Source organism: Fringilla coelebs (genome assembly GCF_963513975.1).
Source record: "Fringilla coelebs genome assembly, chromosome: 11".
Taxonomy (NCBI): Eukaryota; Metazoa; Chordata; class Aves; order Passeriformes; family Fringillidae; genus Fringilla; species Fringilla coelebs.
Window position 1 is genome coordinate 4466541 of NC_140037.1, and position 18898 is coordinate 4485438.

The 18898-nt window shown below is 40.0% G+C and overlaps 1 protein-coding gene across 3 annotated transcripts in view; it reads left to right on the forward strand.

The window, feature by feature from the left end:
* RPGRIP1L (RPGRIP1 like) overlaps nt 1–6479 on the forward strand; it is a 45789-nt gene extending 39310 nt beyond the window's left edge. For all 3 annotated transcript variants that reach the window (XM_084212904.1, XM_084212905.1, XM_084212906.1), the window contains 3 exons: nt 388–472; nt 2432–2565; nt 5291–6479. In XM_084212904.1, the coding sequence (XP_084069030.1) occupies nt 388–472; nt 2432–2565; nt 5291–5394 (323 nt within the window). In that variant the 3' untranslated portion in view covers nt 5395–6479. The remainder of the gene's footprint in view (nt 1–387; nt 473–2431; nt 2566–5290) is intronic.
* Nucleotides 6480–18898: the final 12419 nt, after the last annotated feature.

Consider the following 18898-nt stretch of genomic DNA (forward strand, 5'->3'; position numbering starts at 1 on the left):
TGCCATACATTCTCATTATCTTCCTTTGTGGAAGAAAATACAGTAAATCACTTCAAATACAAAGCAGTAAAGACCCTTTTAAAATTGTGACTTTTAAAACCATGGCTGCTATTGCTGTTAATAGAAAGTGGCAGCTCTGTGACATGCTTAGATGCTGCTTTTGTATCTTTTTTGACAGTGTTCATATAAACCTGCCAGTGACCATTAGATCATGATTCTAACATTTGATTCTAACATTGTTGTTTTACCTTAAAAAAGAAAGTTAAATAAACGTTTATTTTACTTAGTTCATTTCTTCATGTTCTTTCTTCTACAACAATTTTCTTCATGTTCTTTCTTCTACAACAATTTTTGATAACCAGGTATATTAATTTATTTGCTTTGCAGCAATAAATGTGGATAAGGAAGATAATCATGCAGAAAGAGAGTATCTCAAGTCAATTCTTCTAAAGCCAGATCTACCTGCTAACAGGTACAGATTAATACTAAAAACCTCTATTATAGGTCTTTGTAAAAAATGCTTGTGGTTTGTCTTTTTGTTTGTCTTTACTGACAAGGTAACCCTAAGTACTTAATACATAACTAACAAGAAAAAAATTGTTTCAGCCAGGAATGATACCTGCATTGTGATCTGGCTGCTGCCAGTCTTATTTCTTCTCTGAGTAGGTGCATATGGAACAAAATATTACAAACTTATCTAATGTTTGTTTAGTGCTGTGGTTTAATTCTGGGGGGGTTGTTTCTTTTGTTGGTGTTTTTTTTTTAAAACAACTTTGTTTTACAGAACATAGTTTCTTGAGTCTATAATCAGTGGTCTGTCAGTAATGAATTTGAAAAGCATATATCTGTGCAATGGTAGAGTAGTACATTTGTTGCTTTCTGAATTCAGAATACTAAAAGGAGTCTTAAGAACTGCAGGAAGTGTTCCTTGGCCTCAGAACTTAAAGGAAAAAAAGATGTATGTGTGTATATATGGATGTAGCAGACATCTATTATATGGATACATACAAGAAAGACTAGAAATTAGACTTGTTCAATTTTATAGTACTAAATTTGTTCTTATTCTTTTTTTTTCATTGAGCTAGCCATATGCATTACTTGGAGAGAACGAATGACATGCTTTGATTATGTTTCTTCTTCAATGTCAATATTCATTAAAATGGAACAACTATTAATTTAAAGATTCATTTAATTTACAGAAGACTAGGATACCTGCTGATTGCATTTGAAGCATCAGAGTAATTTGTAAATCTTACTCACAAATCACTGATTCACTCCAAGAAAGGGAGAGTGATCTCTCTTCATTCCATATCCCTTATTTGGCATCTATATCAGGAACATTGCTAAACATATTCTACTGAAGCATGTTTTACTAAGATTTAACAATAACAAGGATAAAATACTCCTTTTTATTTCCCTGACAGATAATTTAGTTGCTAAAGAAATTTGCCTGTCCAACCATCCAGGACCACTGTGGCAGTTACACTTCACCACCTGATCTGGGACTGAGGTCCCCTGGCAGCTACACCCCCCACAACTGTCCCAGTCAGACCAGTTGCCTTCAGCAACTCCAGTGCAGGTGTCCAGTCACAGAGTCTTAGAGGTCCCAATCCTTGCAGTAATTAAATAAGACAATAACAATTGAAGTTGGAGCCTCAGAGTAAGGACCCTGAATAAAGGAAGCCCTGGGCTTTCGTACCCTCCCAGGACAGTCTGGGGGTCATCGGCTCCCGCCATGTCCCCAGGTGTCCCTCACCTGTCTGTGCCCAAAGTCTGGGAGTTCCTGGCTCCTGCCTGTATCTCTGAGTGTCTCTCCCCTAACTGGGCCATGGCTCCCTGGGCTCTTTGTTGTGCTAAGGGATAGCAGCTTCACAGCCTCTTGCCTTGGGCTGGGCACCTCCAGTGCTCAACCTGCAGCAGCTCCTGAGCCACCTGCGCTGAGTTGATTCCTCAACACAGTGAAACAATAGCTGGTCTGTGTGCTGCAATTTCCCCTATAAGTACTTAGATAACTATACTAAATATTTTACAAACCTGAGGTAAAAATAACTTAAAATAACAGCAGTGAGCTTTTTCTCAGAAGCATTCATCTCTTACATGTGCCATCATGTCACTACGGTCCCCTGTGTTACTAAGTAGGTTGCTTCCTGCAGTTATCAGAATGTCTGGTTTGGCTTGTGCTGAAATTTCAGTTCTGTATTGAATAAATAGGAAGGCAGAAGTTCATCAGTAGTACAGTTTCCCACTTTTTTGTAGCAAGAGGACTACCAAGAAACAAAATTTATGAAAATATTCTGCCCATAACACCAAGGGTGTTTCTGCATTTTAATCTTGTAAAATAGTGTGGTTTTTCATTTTTCATTATTTTTAATTTGGTTTTTGACCCTTTTTCAAAGTAAAATACCTTTTTTTTGTGTGTGTGTGTGTTTAGCCTAAAATTTACAGTGGTCAGTGATCCTCCAGAAGATGAGCAGGATCTTGAATGTGAGGACATTGGGTTTGCTTATGTCAGTTTAAAAGAGATATTCCAGAAGCAAAGAGATATCATTGAGCAAGATATTGATGGTAAGTTTTAAAGATCACTTTCTTGTAAACTTCTGCAGCCTAAATGAATTGAATTTCTGCTTTGCTTTGCAGGTGTTACTGTGCAAGCAATTGTTTCATTAAGAAATTCTTTAATACTAACTAATAACTTCCACATTTGTTTGCAAAAGTCTGCAAAAACTATCTATTAGTATTATTCCCTAACGTTTTTAAAAAAAAAACCCCAAATCAAACAGCGTTCTCACCTCACAAAAATTAGTTTATAAAACCTAAGAACTTTCAAGCTATGTCCACTGCTCTAATTCTGTCTTTTCTACAACATACTTCATTGTGGTATGACAATAAATATGTATTTTGTATAAAAATCTGCTTTGTATTAAAATTTTCATCAGCAATTTGGTATTACTAACATCTGTATTTTATTTGAAATTACGTTATAGCCCCGAGCACCTCAAGTTTGTTTCCTCCATATGAAACATGTATGAGACAATGTGAAATACTGGTGGTTTTGATTAGGAATCAGTTTTAGTGAGCACTCTTCTGTAGTAGACTGACCAAACTCATTGTGACTCATTAGAGTAAGGTGATGTGATTAGGAAGTGTGGAATCTTCCTTTTCCTAAGGTCATAGGATGCATTTAAATAACGTTGATAAGAAGACTCAAGAAGGCTTTTTGGTCTTTTTGTCAACTGTGAGGATAATATTCTCCTTGCTCAGTTTCCTGTTCCCCACGGCAGCAGAGACACGGTTACCAATGGTGTACTTTTCTCTTTATTTTTTTCCTCTCAATCCTCTTTCCCTCTTGGGTGAAGCTGAAAGCACCTCTCTTATAAAAGAGTCACTCTCCTTTCCCAGTAAGTGAACTAGTTCAATGATTGGTTGCAGAGCACCCGTGTTCACAAGGTTCCTTTTGCAGTAGCAAGAGTTCTAGTGAGCCCCAGCAGAATGCCAGGCAAATGTAACTTTCCTACTTCTGTTGTGTGTAATTCCTGTACTTGAGCAATGGGGAGCTGAGTAATGAGGGGAAAAAATAGGCTTTCTTATCCATTCCTATTATCATGCATGATTTGCATCCACGCTGTTGCTAAAATACTCAAATTTACAGGAACATGATAAGGAAAATTCTAAGAATCATCAAATTTCCATACTCTGAAAGAATGATATACAGATTTGATGAATTTCCTGCTGTGGCTGAGGAACTTAAGCTTTTCTCCACCGATAATTTTTCTCCAAGTACAAAAGCTCTTCCAAAAATGTATTTTGTAATCTCTCACTGGAAGATTGATTTTTGTTCTGGAATTTATGATCATACCTCCCACTGTCATAATCCCCATTTGAAAAGATTGATTAGGTAGGTAAACATAATTCTTGAAAGTCACTTTTCACAAAACTCTTAAAATTTCCTAATCATCATCTGAGAGAGTTATTAGGACCAGAAGGACTGAGTTTTATTACTAGTTACTGTAGGGTAATCATTACCATGTAGTGACAACTACTGCAATATTTTGAGGAGCATTTCTTCCCCTAATTGTCAGACTAATTTAAACTAATTTTTACTTTATGTTAATTATATATATGAAAATGATAATAATAGCTAGAAATACTTTTATTCTTTTTCTCTTCTGCATTTCTCCCCTTTCCTGCATATGCTGTACAGTTTTTTGGGGATTTTCATTGCATCCATAACATATAAACTTTTACATTTTCTGAAAATTAAGATGTTTCAGAGAATTTAAATTAATTTTATGTTAAAATATGTCAGATCATGGCAAAATAATATATCTGTATATTTTCTTAGATGAAGTAATTGTAAAAGGATTAATTCTTCAGATCTGAACACAGATGTCAATTAAATGTAAGGGCACAATACACAGAATTGCTAAGTAGTGTTGTACACGTTCCCTGAGTTGGATATTGGTTTAAGGAAAAATAATAAACCTAGACACAGGGAAATTCATAGGGCACTACTGCATGAAGATGAAGTCATTCTTAAGTTAGATACCAAACTTCCTTTATTCTTTTTGAGGATTGCAACCATATATCTTTCTCATATTTTGGTTTTTTCATTGCTGATTGTGTCAAAGGGGTTTATGTGAAATTTGAAGCAATTAAGTGAATGGCTAAGCAAGAAGATGGATGAAAAATATTGTAGCCAAAGCATCTAACATTATGTCTCAGAGATAATAGGACAGTATAAAAAGTGAGAAAATAGAATTAGTGTTATCTTCTGATATAATTAACTATAATTATCCTGCTCTTCTTTTAAGTAAAAAGGATACAGTCCTCTGAAGTCTGCTCTTGAAGTTGACAGTTTCACTGAGTGATTGGTCGAGGCTGATTTGGACCCATCCATCATACACAGTGTGGAAAAAGCATTAATTGCTGTATTTTTACTTAAAACTATTCCTATGTATGTAGATATATGTTTAATAGAATTTGGAAAATCTTTATTTACATATTGTGAAAAATAATTATTTTGTATAGACAATTATTATATTGATAGTTTCCTTTCTAAATTAATTTCAACAGGAATACATTTATTGATGTATATTTTGCTTCTAGGAGTGGTTAATTTCCAGTAGCCTGAGGACCTGAACTGCAAGATTATTTATTTGTTTCTCTCTTTTTTTTTTTAAGCATATGCTAGTTGCGTTTTAATCTGTCCAAACACTAAAGAAAACTATCAAAACAAAAGTGAAATCTTAAGTTGAGTAGCTAATGCTGGTTTCTGATGTTTCCTTTCTAGTTTTCGATTCACAAGATGCCAGTGCAGTAATTGGAAAGCTCACAGTGACAGTGGAAGCCCTCAATGCGCTGCGTTCAGTCCATGAGGAATGCAAAAATGCCTAGTAGGCAGGAAAGGGACATTTGCCTATTGACCTTCTTGCTCCCAGTGTAAAGATACACTTGATGGTTCATCAAAAATTAGATCTTAATCATTCTCACAGTATACTTAATGTAAAATGTATATTTAAAAGGTTCTTCGTGTCCAAGTATAAGGTTTTGTACACTTTTCAGTCTGTTTTCTGGTTTTTAAGGTCCTTGCTGAATCGTACTTCAGGCTCTTGACACTTGATAGTGTAAGAGTCTAACTTAGTTCCAACAAAGTTTGGTTTCAAATGCACGCTTGCTTGTAAATTATCAGATACCAGCTGGGGGTATTTTGTCTAAGGAAATAAGTGACGGTGAACCTTCGAACCAAAATGCTTGTAGATTGTTACTAGGAGTGATTCTGTCACAATACTATGTCAGAATACAATCATTCCTGTTAGAAGTGACCTCAGGTAGTTTTTAGTCCAGTCACTGCAGGATTAGGAATTATGTTAGGCCATGTTGCTCAGGGCTGTATCCAACCTGGTCTGAAAACTTCCAAGGACAGGCACTGCTTAACTGCTCTCCGCACAATGCTGACTGTTCTCATAGTGAAAAAAGGAGATGCATTCCTACACGTTACTTCAATCCAAATTGAAGCCAAAGCATAGATCTAAGCACGTGGAACAGCTTTTGCACTTAATGCATCATCTAATAATTTAATTGGTTGGGTTTTTTTCTTAATTCTAGGGATGGCATGTTTATCGTTTGTTTCAGCCATTTAACATTTTGCACAGAAATAAAAATAACGAAGCATTTTAGTCTTGATTTTCATGCTTTGCAATATACCATCATATACCATACCAGCATATACCATACATTGGTGGCGTGATTGGACTAGATGATCTCCAAAGCTTCTTCCCAACCACCAACTAATTGTTCTGTGAATTTATTTCAAATCAATGCCTTTTATTGAGGATAAGTAAAGGTAAGAGGTTGATGTAGCTGGGCCCGTGAAATTTGTAGCTACTTAAAGGACCATTGCAAGTACAGTGGAGCCAGCCACACTCCTTTCAGTTGTGGCAGGCAGTGTAGAAGGGGCACAAAAGCCAGACCTTGCAGTTTCAGTGGGCTCTGGTAGGGTTTTGGGGAGAACTTGTTCCCCAGGGGGCTGGTGTCCTGGGAGGGGATGAGAAGGGGGGGACAGCATGGAGCATGCGTGTCAGGGTGGACACCATGACCCTTCTGACTCAGGATATTCTAAGTTTGTATGCATAATGCATTTCAAAAATACACTGACTCTTGAACATTCCTTCTTTAATAAAGTTTAAAGATGAAAGCAAATATAATAATAAAAAATATACAGTATTAATATGCCTTTTTCTTGGGGTTTGGTTTTTTTCCCCCCACCCCGTTTTGGCCACAGTGTCTTTGTCACCTTTTATTCTCTTCAGTACTAGTCATTGTCACAGCTTTGCCATTTTGGTCTTTCTTTCATCCTGCTTGCTGCACTTCACAGTCACTTGGATGTGGCAAATTCAGGATAACTCCGTGCAGTCTTGAATTCTGCGGTTTGATTCTGATAGGGAGAAAAGTATAAGTCTGAAGGTACTGCTAATAAAGTTTCTGTATACTGCTATGCCAGAACATGGTACATTTAGAAAAATAGAAACTTGAGTTGTTTACATTGTGAAGATGAAATTTTAAAGAACTTCATTTTGCATGCATCATGACTTCATCAATTAAAATACTGACAAACTATAAAAAACACAGAATGCTTGAGAGAAAAGCTATTTTATGACAACAACTAGTATAGTTCAGGAAAGTAGAAAAATTTTTCATGGCAAGGTTAGAACAGAGACAACCTGATTTAAGGCTAAATTGCCAGGTAGTCCTCACATAGGGCAAACAAACGTGGTATTCCTTTCATTTCTTTGTCTCTATTTGATAAATATTTGTAACTGCAGTGCCTGTTGGTACTGTAAAGGTGTGCACATCTGCAAGTTCTTCAAACCTGGTTTAATGAATTTTAAAGTTGTTGTGGAACTAAGCATTCCAACAAGGACATTGAAAGATTCCCAAGTGAGCAACCTGCCAAGGTAAGGTGGGGTAGATTTGTTAAGGCATACTAGTGATGAGACACGTTCTGCTGATGCTTCAACAAACTATCACGTGAAACACACTTCAATACCATCCTCTCTCTGGCAAGCAGAAAATGGGATGAAGTTTGTTGTGTGTGCTGGTCTACTGCCTTGTTACTGAGGAGTAGGTTCATCAGCAAGCACAGAGGGTAAAATGGTGCACTTGAGCCTTCAAAAGGGAGTGGAGGAGATGGACAAGTTCATACAAGTACCAGCTCTTCTCAGGGCACAGCATGGGAAGATGGGAGGGCAGGCCCCCACCCCATAGATGGAGAATAGATGCTCTCCATTTTCATGCTCAGACTGCAGCCAACAAGGGTAACTGACCTAGACTGCCCCCTCTCTAGCTCCAAGGGCTGGTCAGTCAGTCCCTGTCGCTATGGAACACGAAAGAACACGAGCACACACCACTGCTCTCAAGGTGAAGAGCAAAAGGGGAGTTTATTTTCTGACTCCAACATTTATAGTTTTCCAAAAGTGACAGTGGATTAGAGGGGACAGTGCCACCTCTCCAATGACACTGGACAAACCAACAGTCCATCAAAGTTCTCCTCCTCCATAAAAGAATGCAAAACAATGTGCTATTTACAGAAAGTGTGTGAGAAAGTTCTCTACAAGAATGTCAACATCAGAAGGCTTAGAAAATCTAAAACAATCAGGGTGACAAGTCCCCAGTCAGACTTGGTGAGCAGGACTGTCCACAGCTGGTACCTCATGTTAAAGGCTGGGTTTCTTCAGTCCTATCAGTCCACGGGCTCATCAGATTCAGAAGCTTCATTATGTGTTTGGGGAGTAGTTTTGATGAACAGATTTCTACCTGAAGAGACCAGCTTCCTTGCTTTGTAGACTATCTCAGACAAGAGATTTAGGGTGATAATGGTCTGATGCACCAGTCTTGTAGAGGAGAAGTGAAGTGTGGGTTCTTGTCATCTACTGCTGTGAAAGTAAATAATGAAGGAAAGATCTACACTGGCATGTGAAGGTTTAGGCCAGAAACTCTCAAACTGTTGTTTCCTGAACTTGGGCATTGGTGATTCACTGAGTTTTAGATTAGTTTTAACACATTCTGCTGGACATGTCTGAATTGAGAAGAACTAAGAGGTTTCCCTATTAGCTGTATGTGAAGAAGCTGTTCTTGCATGGTTGTAGTCCAATGAGGTCAACTTGTCCCAGCATTGGGAACACAGTGCAGGAGAGTGTTTTGTAGACTTCACTGTTTTTAGCTTTCTTAACCTATATACGTTTAAGATATTCTTGCAGGAAGAAAATAGCTTGGTTTGGTAGATTCCTGTTATTAGAGGATCCTGAAGTGTCCTAATATTGTGCTTATGGCACATTTTGAGATCTAAAGCAAGCACTGGTTTTTGCAGAAATGCAAAATGCATTCAGCTCCATAAAAACGCTCCCAAATTTTTTAACTTCTAACACTAACTCACCACCTCTTGAAAGCCAGGGTGACCATGAAGTAAACTGTTGTTCACTGGCAAAGGAGTAACAGGAAATGGAGAATTTCCAGAAAGCTCTTGATGCCTAAAGAAAAAACAAGCCAATGTACAAAGACTGAATGTCCACCACATACTGCTGATCAGAGTACTGAGACTTAACTCTTGGGCTGTAATGGTAATATCCAAGAGGACAATTGGGATATTAGCAACAGGATTTACATGAAAAATAAAGATAAAACAAATGAAATATACCCAAAGGCTTAATTAATGAGCAATCCTCTTATGCGCATGCACAAAACGATACTAGATTTCACCATGGGAATTCGGCTTAAATACTGAATCTGGACCGTTCAGACTTCCATTATAACAGGTTTATAACTGTGCATTCATATGTATATGACAACTGCTTGTGCTTATACACACAAAAAATGCAGGTGTAAACTTGGTGGGGTTAAAAAAAGACTTGTCAGATTTTGTTATACAACAACTGGAAACATTGTTAGTACAAAACCCAGGGTTCAGTATGTTCTCATAGTCCTGAACACTGCAGAAACAAATAAAGTATGGAAAATTGAATCTAACTAATCATCTGGTAAGCTTAACAACCAAACATTAACTGCAGCCTGTCTTGAGCCATTGGTAAGGACGCAATGGCAAGATGCTGTTTTGATGAAAAACCTCGAAGTTGCTCTACCACATCAACTCTCTTTGTACAATTTTTTTTTAAATATGATCATAAGGTTCATTCACAGGTGATCTTTGTTACCTGTCTGCAGGAGACTCTAAGTCAATATGGTGTTCAAAACCATCTGTACAACTGTCTAGTTCTGGTGAGGGAGAACTCCCTGGAGATAAGATAAGCATAATGATTATTCAGTTATGACAATTCAATTAACCAGTTAAAAACCACAGAAAGTGTTTTGTGTCATCTGTAGTCTGCTAGTAAATCTAAGGTAGTATACAAAGGTATGGTGCCATTTTATGGCAGATAATCAATAGCATCTTACAGCTTGAAAATGTTCATTTTTCATTTATTTACTTACAGAAGCACAAATCAGGGTTGTTGAAGTAATCAAGAACAATATCATCACCCAGTTACAGACACAGGAGATGCTTCTGATTTTAAGAACCATAGCCGTTCTGCTTAAACCCAGCAACTGCTCTGTAGAGCCTTTGAAGGAAGCAATGGCACAAAAGGAACATGAGTCCTTAATGTCTGGGTTGCAAACGATGCCTGATTGTTGGCTTGCTTGAAGGTTTAGTTCCATATACATAAAATTAAGAATATAATATGAACTACAGTCTCTTCCCTTTAAAACAAAAGCACTGATAATTCTGTGGGTTTAGTCTAAAAATTATCCAAGAGCTCAATAGTGGCTGGTCACACTGAATCAATTTTTTCTGTCAGACTGAAAGGTAAAGTTACACCCCAATTCCTAAGTGTAATCTGGCATGAAAACCTGGATTGCTGTTTTCCATACAGCAATGTCTGACACAGCTTGCAAGTTATGATGCTCTGAACCAATCTATTGTATTCTCTTAGTAAACAAAAAATACAAAGACTGAATCCTTCCCTATGCAAAAGCCACAGAAGTCTGTGTTTCTTAACAAAAAAAATTAATTTTCCAACTGCAAATTGTTATCTTTGTAAAAGGCTTTAGGATTCAAAACTGTTCTTAAAAAAGTATAAACATTTACACTTAAACTTTACTGTTGGGACTACAAAACATACCCCTCCAATACTGCACGGTAATTGGTCTTCCATACAAATGGATTCCATCCAGCAGAGCTTTTGCATAAGGCACTGATACTTTGTGTTTAAAGCAGACATATCCAAAAGACTTAGGTTTTCCTTCCTTGTCCTCACAAATCATCACTTTGGTTAATGGTCCAGCCTGAAAGAAATTTATATTATTTAGGAGAAACTGACACTTCATTGTGTTTTGAATATTTAACTATTTCTCTTCAGCCATAGTCAGAAACCGCAAGTTTCTTACTTTGAAAATGTCTCTCCACATTCCCAAAGCTCAAATTCTGAGCCTTCTACGAACAAAAATCAGCTCCAGAAATGTTAAATGTTTAATTCATGTTTAATCTTTCATAACCAGAATTTTTATTATTTTTAGAATAACATACCATAATAATTAGTTTCCCAAAGGGGAAGAATAATTTGCTGACTCCATAACAAAAGTTACCCTCCAGTTCATAATAAAAATATTAATAGTTTAGAAGTAGCAGTAGATACTTGCTCATCATTTGATGGAGGGGAAGAGCTAGAGGTCAAGGATGCACGTTCAGGACTATGCCATAGCAGGAATATTGAACTGGATATTTTCAATGACAGGGCAAGACTACAATGAGAAGCATAGGCAGTTGCAGCAAAAGGGAATGAAAACAAGATAAAACAAGGGGAAAAGACAAGCTACTGGGATGACCTAACGACCCAGATAAAAGCTGGCAGTTGGATGGCTGCTGCAGATTATGCAGAAGAATAATGCAAAGCTGTGTTCTAAGACCATCTTTATAACTTTTACATTTTGTCTTGTATTGCTCATGTCCCCTAAGAAGATAGACTTCTTAAGCTCACATTTACAGTTTACAGTTATACAGGAGACTGCTGTTTAATCTTGAAAACAGGCAGGAATTAAGCTTGGGCTTCAAACAAGTCCAACTACTTTGTGTTTCTACACTGTCACTGAAAGGTCGGGGTTTGAAGGGACCTCTGGAGAGCATGTGGTCCAGCTTTCCTAACTGAACATCCCATTGGTCGAATTTTTCTTCTCAAGCATTAGAACAGCGTTTCCATATATAAGGGTACCCATCTGCTACCTGCAGGAAGAGCTCGTAGAGGATCTCCTCCCTGACCCGGCTCTCCAAGTTCCCTACGAGCAGAGTCTGCTCCGCCACCTCGGCCTGCCCCAGCGATGACATAGAGCCGTGGGAGCGCTGCAGGAATGCGAGAAGAACGTCCTAGCTGCGGGGAAGCTGCACTCGGTGTGAGGGGCCGGGCCCGGCTCCTGGCAACACTGGAACACGGGAGGGCAGGTGTCGCGTCTGTTTGTGACGCCACCCCCAACATCTGTGACACCATACTTCATCATTCGGTGTGTAGTAATAAGGGTAAATACAAACACAAAGGTTTTCTCTTCTATTTTTGCCTCTGAATCTTAAGTTCTAGCAGGACTGACTGATGCAAAACTAACTGACCTACCCTGAACAACAATCCACCTTCCCAGACTAGTATTCACAAGTGTGTTCACACCATCCACTCCTACTACTACCATTGCAATGATCCCTTACTGTAGAAGATGCTGCAAACAGAGCAAGTGCTCACCTCAGGAGCAAAGAGAGAGGGTTTTATCAGATAGAAGTCCATGCCAGCCATACAGAAAACCTATTTTTGCACTGTGTTACAATGTTGGATGATATAAACAGGCAAAATGAGGGCAAGATCCTTTAAAAGGTTTGGGCCTATTTATTAAAAATCAAGACAACTGAAGATGAGACCTCAGGGTAAGCCTGCGGCAAATCAGAGAAACAAATAACAAACTGTGCAACACAAGGAGTTTCCTTGGACATGGGTTTCCCAGAAAGGCACCAGGTGCTGTGGTTTCAATCCACTTGTTGATCGGTCCTTTTCCTGGTTGCTGGTTGGTCCATAAGATGGTGCATTCCTGGCCAATTATTCAAGAATTCTGAGTGTTATAAATGAAAAAATCTGAAGCCAAATTATAAAAAAATTTAACAAAGATTTATTAGATCAATAACAAAATATAATTTCGAAAAACCCACCACAGCCAAGGCAGCGTCAACTCTGGAATTTGGCGCTGGGTGAACTTGGATCCAACTGACAGAGTGCCAGCGTATCCTCAGTGGTTCACCCCGACTGTCTCATACAGCCAGTTTATATCCTGTGTATTCTGCCTGGGGCAGAAATGACAGAATGTCCTTTTGTGTCCCTTCACATGTAGAACTGGGACCATAAAGACATAAAAGCCAGTCCAGGTGTCCAAATGGCTGTCTGAGCTTCTCCAGAATAGCCTGCTTTCACACATATAACTGAGACCATACGGATACAAAAGCCGGTCCAGGTGTCCAGATGGCTGTCTGAATTTCTTCTGGGTAGCCGTCTTTCACATGCAACCGAGTGGTGCCAGTATTCGAGATGACAGATGCAATCTGCTCCAGGTGCAGGTCCTCGTGAAAGGCTCAAGCATTCCTGGGAAGTCGATGCTCATGGTCCAGGAAGACTTCATTCTTAAGCTAACGGACTTGATATTATCTTTAACGTTGTCCGGGAACTAACTGAATAGAAATAAGACTCTGCTCCCAGCCAGGGTGGTCAAAGATATGAGTTGGATTTTTACAATATTTTATATACACATACATATAAATAGCATTAATTAACTCTATATATATAACATGAAGCTTCATTGGCTGGCTAGTCTTCCAATCATAGTTCATATTAATGTCATCATCTCATGAGGTAGCTTTTCTAGAAAATTCCCCCACTCATTCCACCACCCCCCTCTAGTGGGCACACATTTATACTACAGTACATTTAACTCTATAAGTTATTACTTCATAACTTACTACATAAATTAGCTATCACAATCTATTACAGTAATTAACAATTCAGAATTAAATTACATCATTAACAATTCATAACCCTGCCTACGAAAGTCCACTTTATTTATAACATTGGCTTGAACAGCAGAAGTGATTTTATACCATGGAGCATCGGAACAACGGACTGACCTAATCTCTACAATAAACTGCTAGAGTTGTCCAGTCACAACTGGGCAAATGAACAGAGAGTTTTGCTCCTGATGAGCTTACAAAGGCAGCCGGTCACAGGCAGAAAGCTGGGGAAAAGAGTGCACCCAAAGCTGCAGGAGCAGCCCCTGGTCAGGGGACCAGAGCTCACAGCAGAGTGACAATTCCTGATCTAAGCTTTTGTTATAAATACATATTATGTTGTTAGCTTTTCGTAAATACCAGGATGAGTGTAAAGGAGGGGAAGGTATAGGTATAGGGAGAGAGAGAGATGGGGGGAGAGAGAGAGGAGCCCTCCGTAGTCAGAGATAAATCCTCATAGAGGTAGTGATCAATGCTCAATTTATTTAAAATCTGGGGGTACATTTATATGTTAATACAGGTTTCTGTGACCTGAGAATGCATATAACTGGTTACAAAGTATTATGTATAAGACAAAAGAGCTAATGTATCTTTGGTCACGTAGCATAGCTTGGTAAAACTGTTAGCAGAATGTCCTGCCCCATATCTTCTCTTCACATCCTTAGAACATCCTGCTTCACATCCTTCTTCTTGGGGTACATCTTGGCAAAACTTCTTTATATTGTTTGCCCAAGGGCAGCATGTCTCTGCTATCAAGCAGGTATGCAGGGTTGTGCAGCTTGCTTCTATCCAGTGTCTGCCCAAAATGCTCTCTACATGAATGTTGTATGCATAATGTTAAAATAATTTTGCTTTTATTTCTGCTATTAACAGAAACATAGACATAGTAGTAGTGGCAGCTGGTAGCTATGAGTGAACTGTCTGTTTGGTCAGGATAACATCCAGTGAACATGCAATGAGGACCCTGCTATCGATACGCCAACTATCAGCATCTGCTGTCTGAAGAAAGTATGGACAAAGGCCCAAACTGGAAGTGACAAGGAGGAGCCAAAACCAAAGCCAAGAAATACACATGTACTAAAAAGGTAGACCCGAGGAGAGGCCATGTAAAATGGTTCCTGGAAAATGTAAACTAGTTTATGGATATGCATGAGGGTCTATGAATATGCAACAGGTTGTGAAAAATGAGTATTTTATTATTGGCTTTTTGCAAATATTAAAATGAATATTATATGTGTTATGTTAGAAAGTTATGCTGTATTAATTTTCTTAAGTAGTGTGTTAAATATAGTTTTAGGTTATAATATAATGTTAAAATAGAAACTATGCTACGTAAGATACTTTTTAACTAGCTCAAGAAAGAGATGACATAATCAAGAAATTCTTTGCACAGAGATAACAGCAACAAGACACTAAAATCCAGAAAAGACAGAATTATTGTCTCCTTATTGTGAAGAACTAGTCTCCTTGCACACTTCATGGAGTCTGACACGATTTACAAGATGAAGTGGGGGAAGTTGAACCATAACCAGAAAACACCCTTTGTTTGAAAAGAGTTTTTGAATCATGTATGAGATGTATGAATAGGCAACAGGCTATTGCTTTTAAGAGTGAATCCTTTGTTAGTGAGTTATGCTTTTTTAGGAAAACATCTGAATGTTCGTATTCTTTGCTTTTATTGTCTTTTATTGTCCTAACTCTGATTGTCCAAATTCTTATTGCTCTAATTTGTATACTATTTTTATAACCATTTTATTATTATTAAACTTTCAAAATTTCAAAACAAGTGATTGGCATATTTCACAAGGTTGATGTAATGGAAAAGGTATTTAAGGGGTATCCCCGAAGATGACAGTGTACTCTTGGCTGAGGGCTAAGACACACCTGGCTATAATCTTTGCTTTACTGTCTTTGTCTCCTATTGTCTTTTATTAAACTCTTTAAATTTTCACAGGAGAGTGAAGGTGTTTTTCACACTTTTTTCTTGTAGAAACACCAGATCAATCGCTAACACTACTAGTTGTATGCTGTTGTGAACATCAGCCAGTGTTCCTGAACATCTTTGGTTCTCTGTAGTGATGGCACACTGAGCGCCTCCCAGGCAATTGGGCACGAAGCAGCAGGTGTCTCCCAGCTCCCATTAACCTGCATACAAGGCTGAAACAAAAGGTATTTATCTGCACCTCTGCATCTCCCTGGGCTGAGCACTGCTCTGACCACAGAGCCAGCAGGAAGTTTCAGGCACAAAGGGACATAGGAAGCAGAATAGCAACTCTACAGGAGCTGTTTCTGGCAGACTGGGCTTGAGTTGTGCCAAGGTGAAAAATTAGAGCAATGATTTGTGTAATGAGCTGCATTGCCAAGTGCTACCAGAGCCCAAGAGCTTGTCAGACAGAATATTTCACCTCTGTGGATCAAAGTAAAAAATCCTTGACTCATCGGTAGCCTCAGGGAATAAATGTGAATTGAGCACATGAAATGCACAGCATCAATTCGATACCTGGGTATGTGTGTTGGAGAGTAATGCAATTATTGATATTTAAAATAACCAAATCATTAACCTGACAGAGAAGTGAGGCTGTTCATTTCTATGAGCTTGCACCACAGGGAAGAGTTCCCACCTTTTAACTTTACCAGCATTCCAAAGTCACGAACTTTGCATGGAATCAGTTACACTGCTACTGAAGTAACTTCATTGGAGGTCAGGTGTTGCCATGCCACACCTCCTCAGCACCAAGCTTTTCCATTTGCAACTGCCCCATGCAGTTGCTTTTTTTATGGCCTCTCCAGTCTCTGCTACAGCAGCTCCTCTCTGAGCCAGTAAGTGCTCATCCTTCATCCTTCAAGTGTCCCTTCTACAACCTGTGCCCTGCAGGGAGTAAGGTACTAACATTGGAAATTATATACAGTTTCTATTTTTCGTGTAAAATTTTTTAATTTTAATGTAACTTTAGTCAGTTTAGCTCACCTTTGCCTGGGGAGAAGAGAACTGAAGTTTCTTTTCAGGGGACTGGTTCACCAGGTGAGGTCTGATGACCTTAACAACTCAAGGGACTGGAAGTAGCTCAGAAGATACACAAAAGGAAATAACCATTAACGACCATTAATGACTGTCAACTTCAGACATCACCCCTGGCATGGTCAGAGACACCTGGTCGGGGAAAACAGAGATAAGAATAAAAACCTAATTAGCATCGAAGGTGAAGAAATCCGTATCCAATAGGCAACCAAATATTAAGAACTCTGCAACTTGGGAATAATAAAGATTGAACCAATTAATTTCTATGGCTGTATAAAATACATGAAAAATCGAGTAAAGAGCTGAGTCATGGAATTATTTTCTCTGCACAATCCGGGTAATGTGTGGATGAAATTATTTCTTTTGCACATCCTGGCCAGAAGAACATCCTGGCCAGAATAAAGGAATTACTTGATTCTCTAACTAAAAACTTTGAAGAGTTGTTGTTTTTCCGGCAGTTTCAGTGACACTAATATGAAAAATCTGTTCACTCTCCTGTGAAAATTTAAAAAGTTTAATAAAGGACCACAGGAGACAAAGACCACAGAGCAAAGGTTATTTCGGCCAGGTGCATCTTGGCACTCAGCCAAGACCACACCTGCTTGTTTGGAAACACCCTTTATAAACCATTTATATTACATCAGCCTGTTGCATATTCATAGACCCTTATGCATAGTAAACTTATAACCCAAACTAGTTTGCATGTTCCAAGAATTGTTTAGCATGGCTCCTCCTTGTGCCCACCTTTTTAGAGCATGCAGATTCCTCGCTTGTGGTTTTTAGTCCATTCTTATCCTCTCCTGTTTTTGGGCCTTGATCCACACTGCCTTCAGATGGTGAGTGCTGATAGTTGGCATATCTGTAGCAGGTGTCCTCATCTGTGTTCACGGGATATTATCCCATCCAAGCAGGCATTTTAACATAAGCATACTTATATCAGCTATTTCACTACTATGTCGAAGCTTAATTAACAACAGAAATAAAAACAATATCTTTCTAACAAAGTTACTTGAATATCACACATATAAATCAATTTTAATATTTGTGAAAAGCCAATATTATAATATATAATACTAACGACCCACACAAGCCCCAGGCAGGTGTGGAAGAATGGACACAGATGGTCAGCTGCGGCCTCTGGCAGAGGGAAAGAAGGAGCAGCGACTGTATCTACTACAGGAGACACCTTGCACAAATCCCTCCTTCTGCAGGGGGTTCTGGGGGACACCTCGACGGCCAACCTGCCGCCTGGGGCGGCTAGTGAACATAGGGCAGGTTTCAGGGGCGATGCTAGAGCAGGGCAGCGGCACAAGGCGAACAGGGTCGGTCGAGAGGCTCAGGGGAGCTCTGGCCACACGGAGAGACGCCCAGCTCTGGCCTCGGGATGTGGCCACCTCCGCCTGGGCAGGCAGCGGTGGGCTGCAGCTTCTTCCCAGCCATCCCGGGCGGCCCCGAGGCGGCTCTTCCGCATTCGCCGAGGCTTTCTGTCATCTCACCGCTGCCGCGACCTCATGCCTCATCTGCCGCTGGCACCGCTCGGGCCCACGCCCGGTGCTCTGCGACCTCGCTCCCAAATACCCGCGCGGGCACCAGGCCCGGCAGCGGCCGCCAGGGGCACTCACACCTTGGGCGGCAGCAGCGTTGCGACGGTACCGGCGCCGCAGTTCCGCGCTTTGCACTCCGAGCGCCGCCGCCATCGTGTCTGCGGGACGGCAGCGGAGCGTCCTCGCCGGGCGGCGGCTCCCCCCGCGGCCCCGCACACGCGGGTTCGCTCTTTACTCGCAGGGCGGCAGTCTGGCCAGCGGGGGGCAGCAGGGAGAGACGCCCTTTTCGGTCAGCGCGCATTCGCGGCTCTTGGCTGCAGGAGCAGCTACTGACCGGACGGTGGCGCCTCGGCGGAGCCCCGGCCCGGGGAGCACCGCGGGGCCGCCTGGGGGGGACAGAGAGCGGGAGGTCACAACAAAGGAGCGGGGAAAGGACACGGAGGGAGGCGGGGAGATGCACGAGAAACACAGATAACATACACCAGATCCACCCGCGAAAACGCTCAGCAGACAGTTCATTTGGGATAACCCACACGAAGCAACCTAATCTGGCAAAGTGACCCCCACTGGATAATCCATTGCAATGCCCACCCCCAAACTGCACACATTTCACCCGGAATTTCCCCAGCTGTTGGTTTCATTGCCGTTTTGGAGTTTTTGCTAGTATAACATTTGGGTTTTACTTTCCCAAATACTCAATTTGGCTATTTTCTAAAGCTTTTTCACAACATTAAAACTGAGTGACTTTTGCTTTTG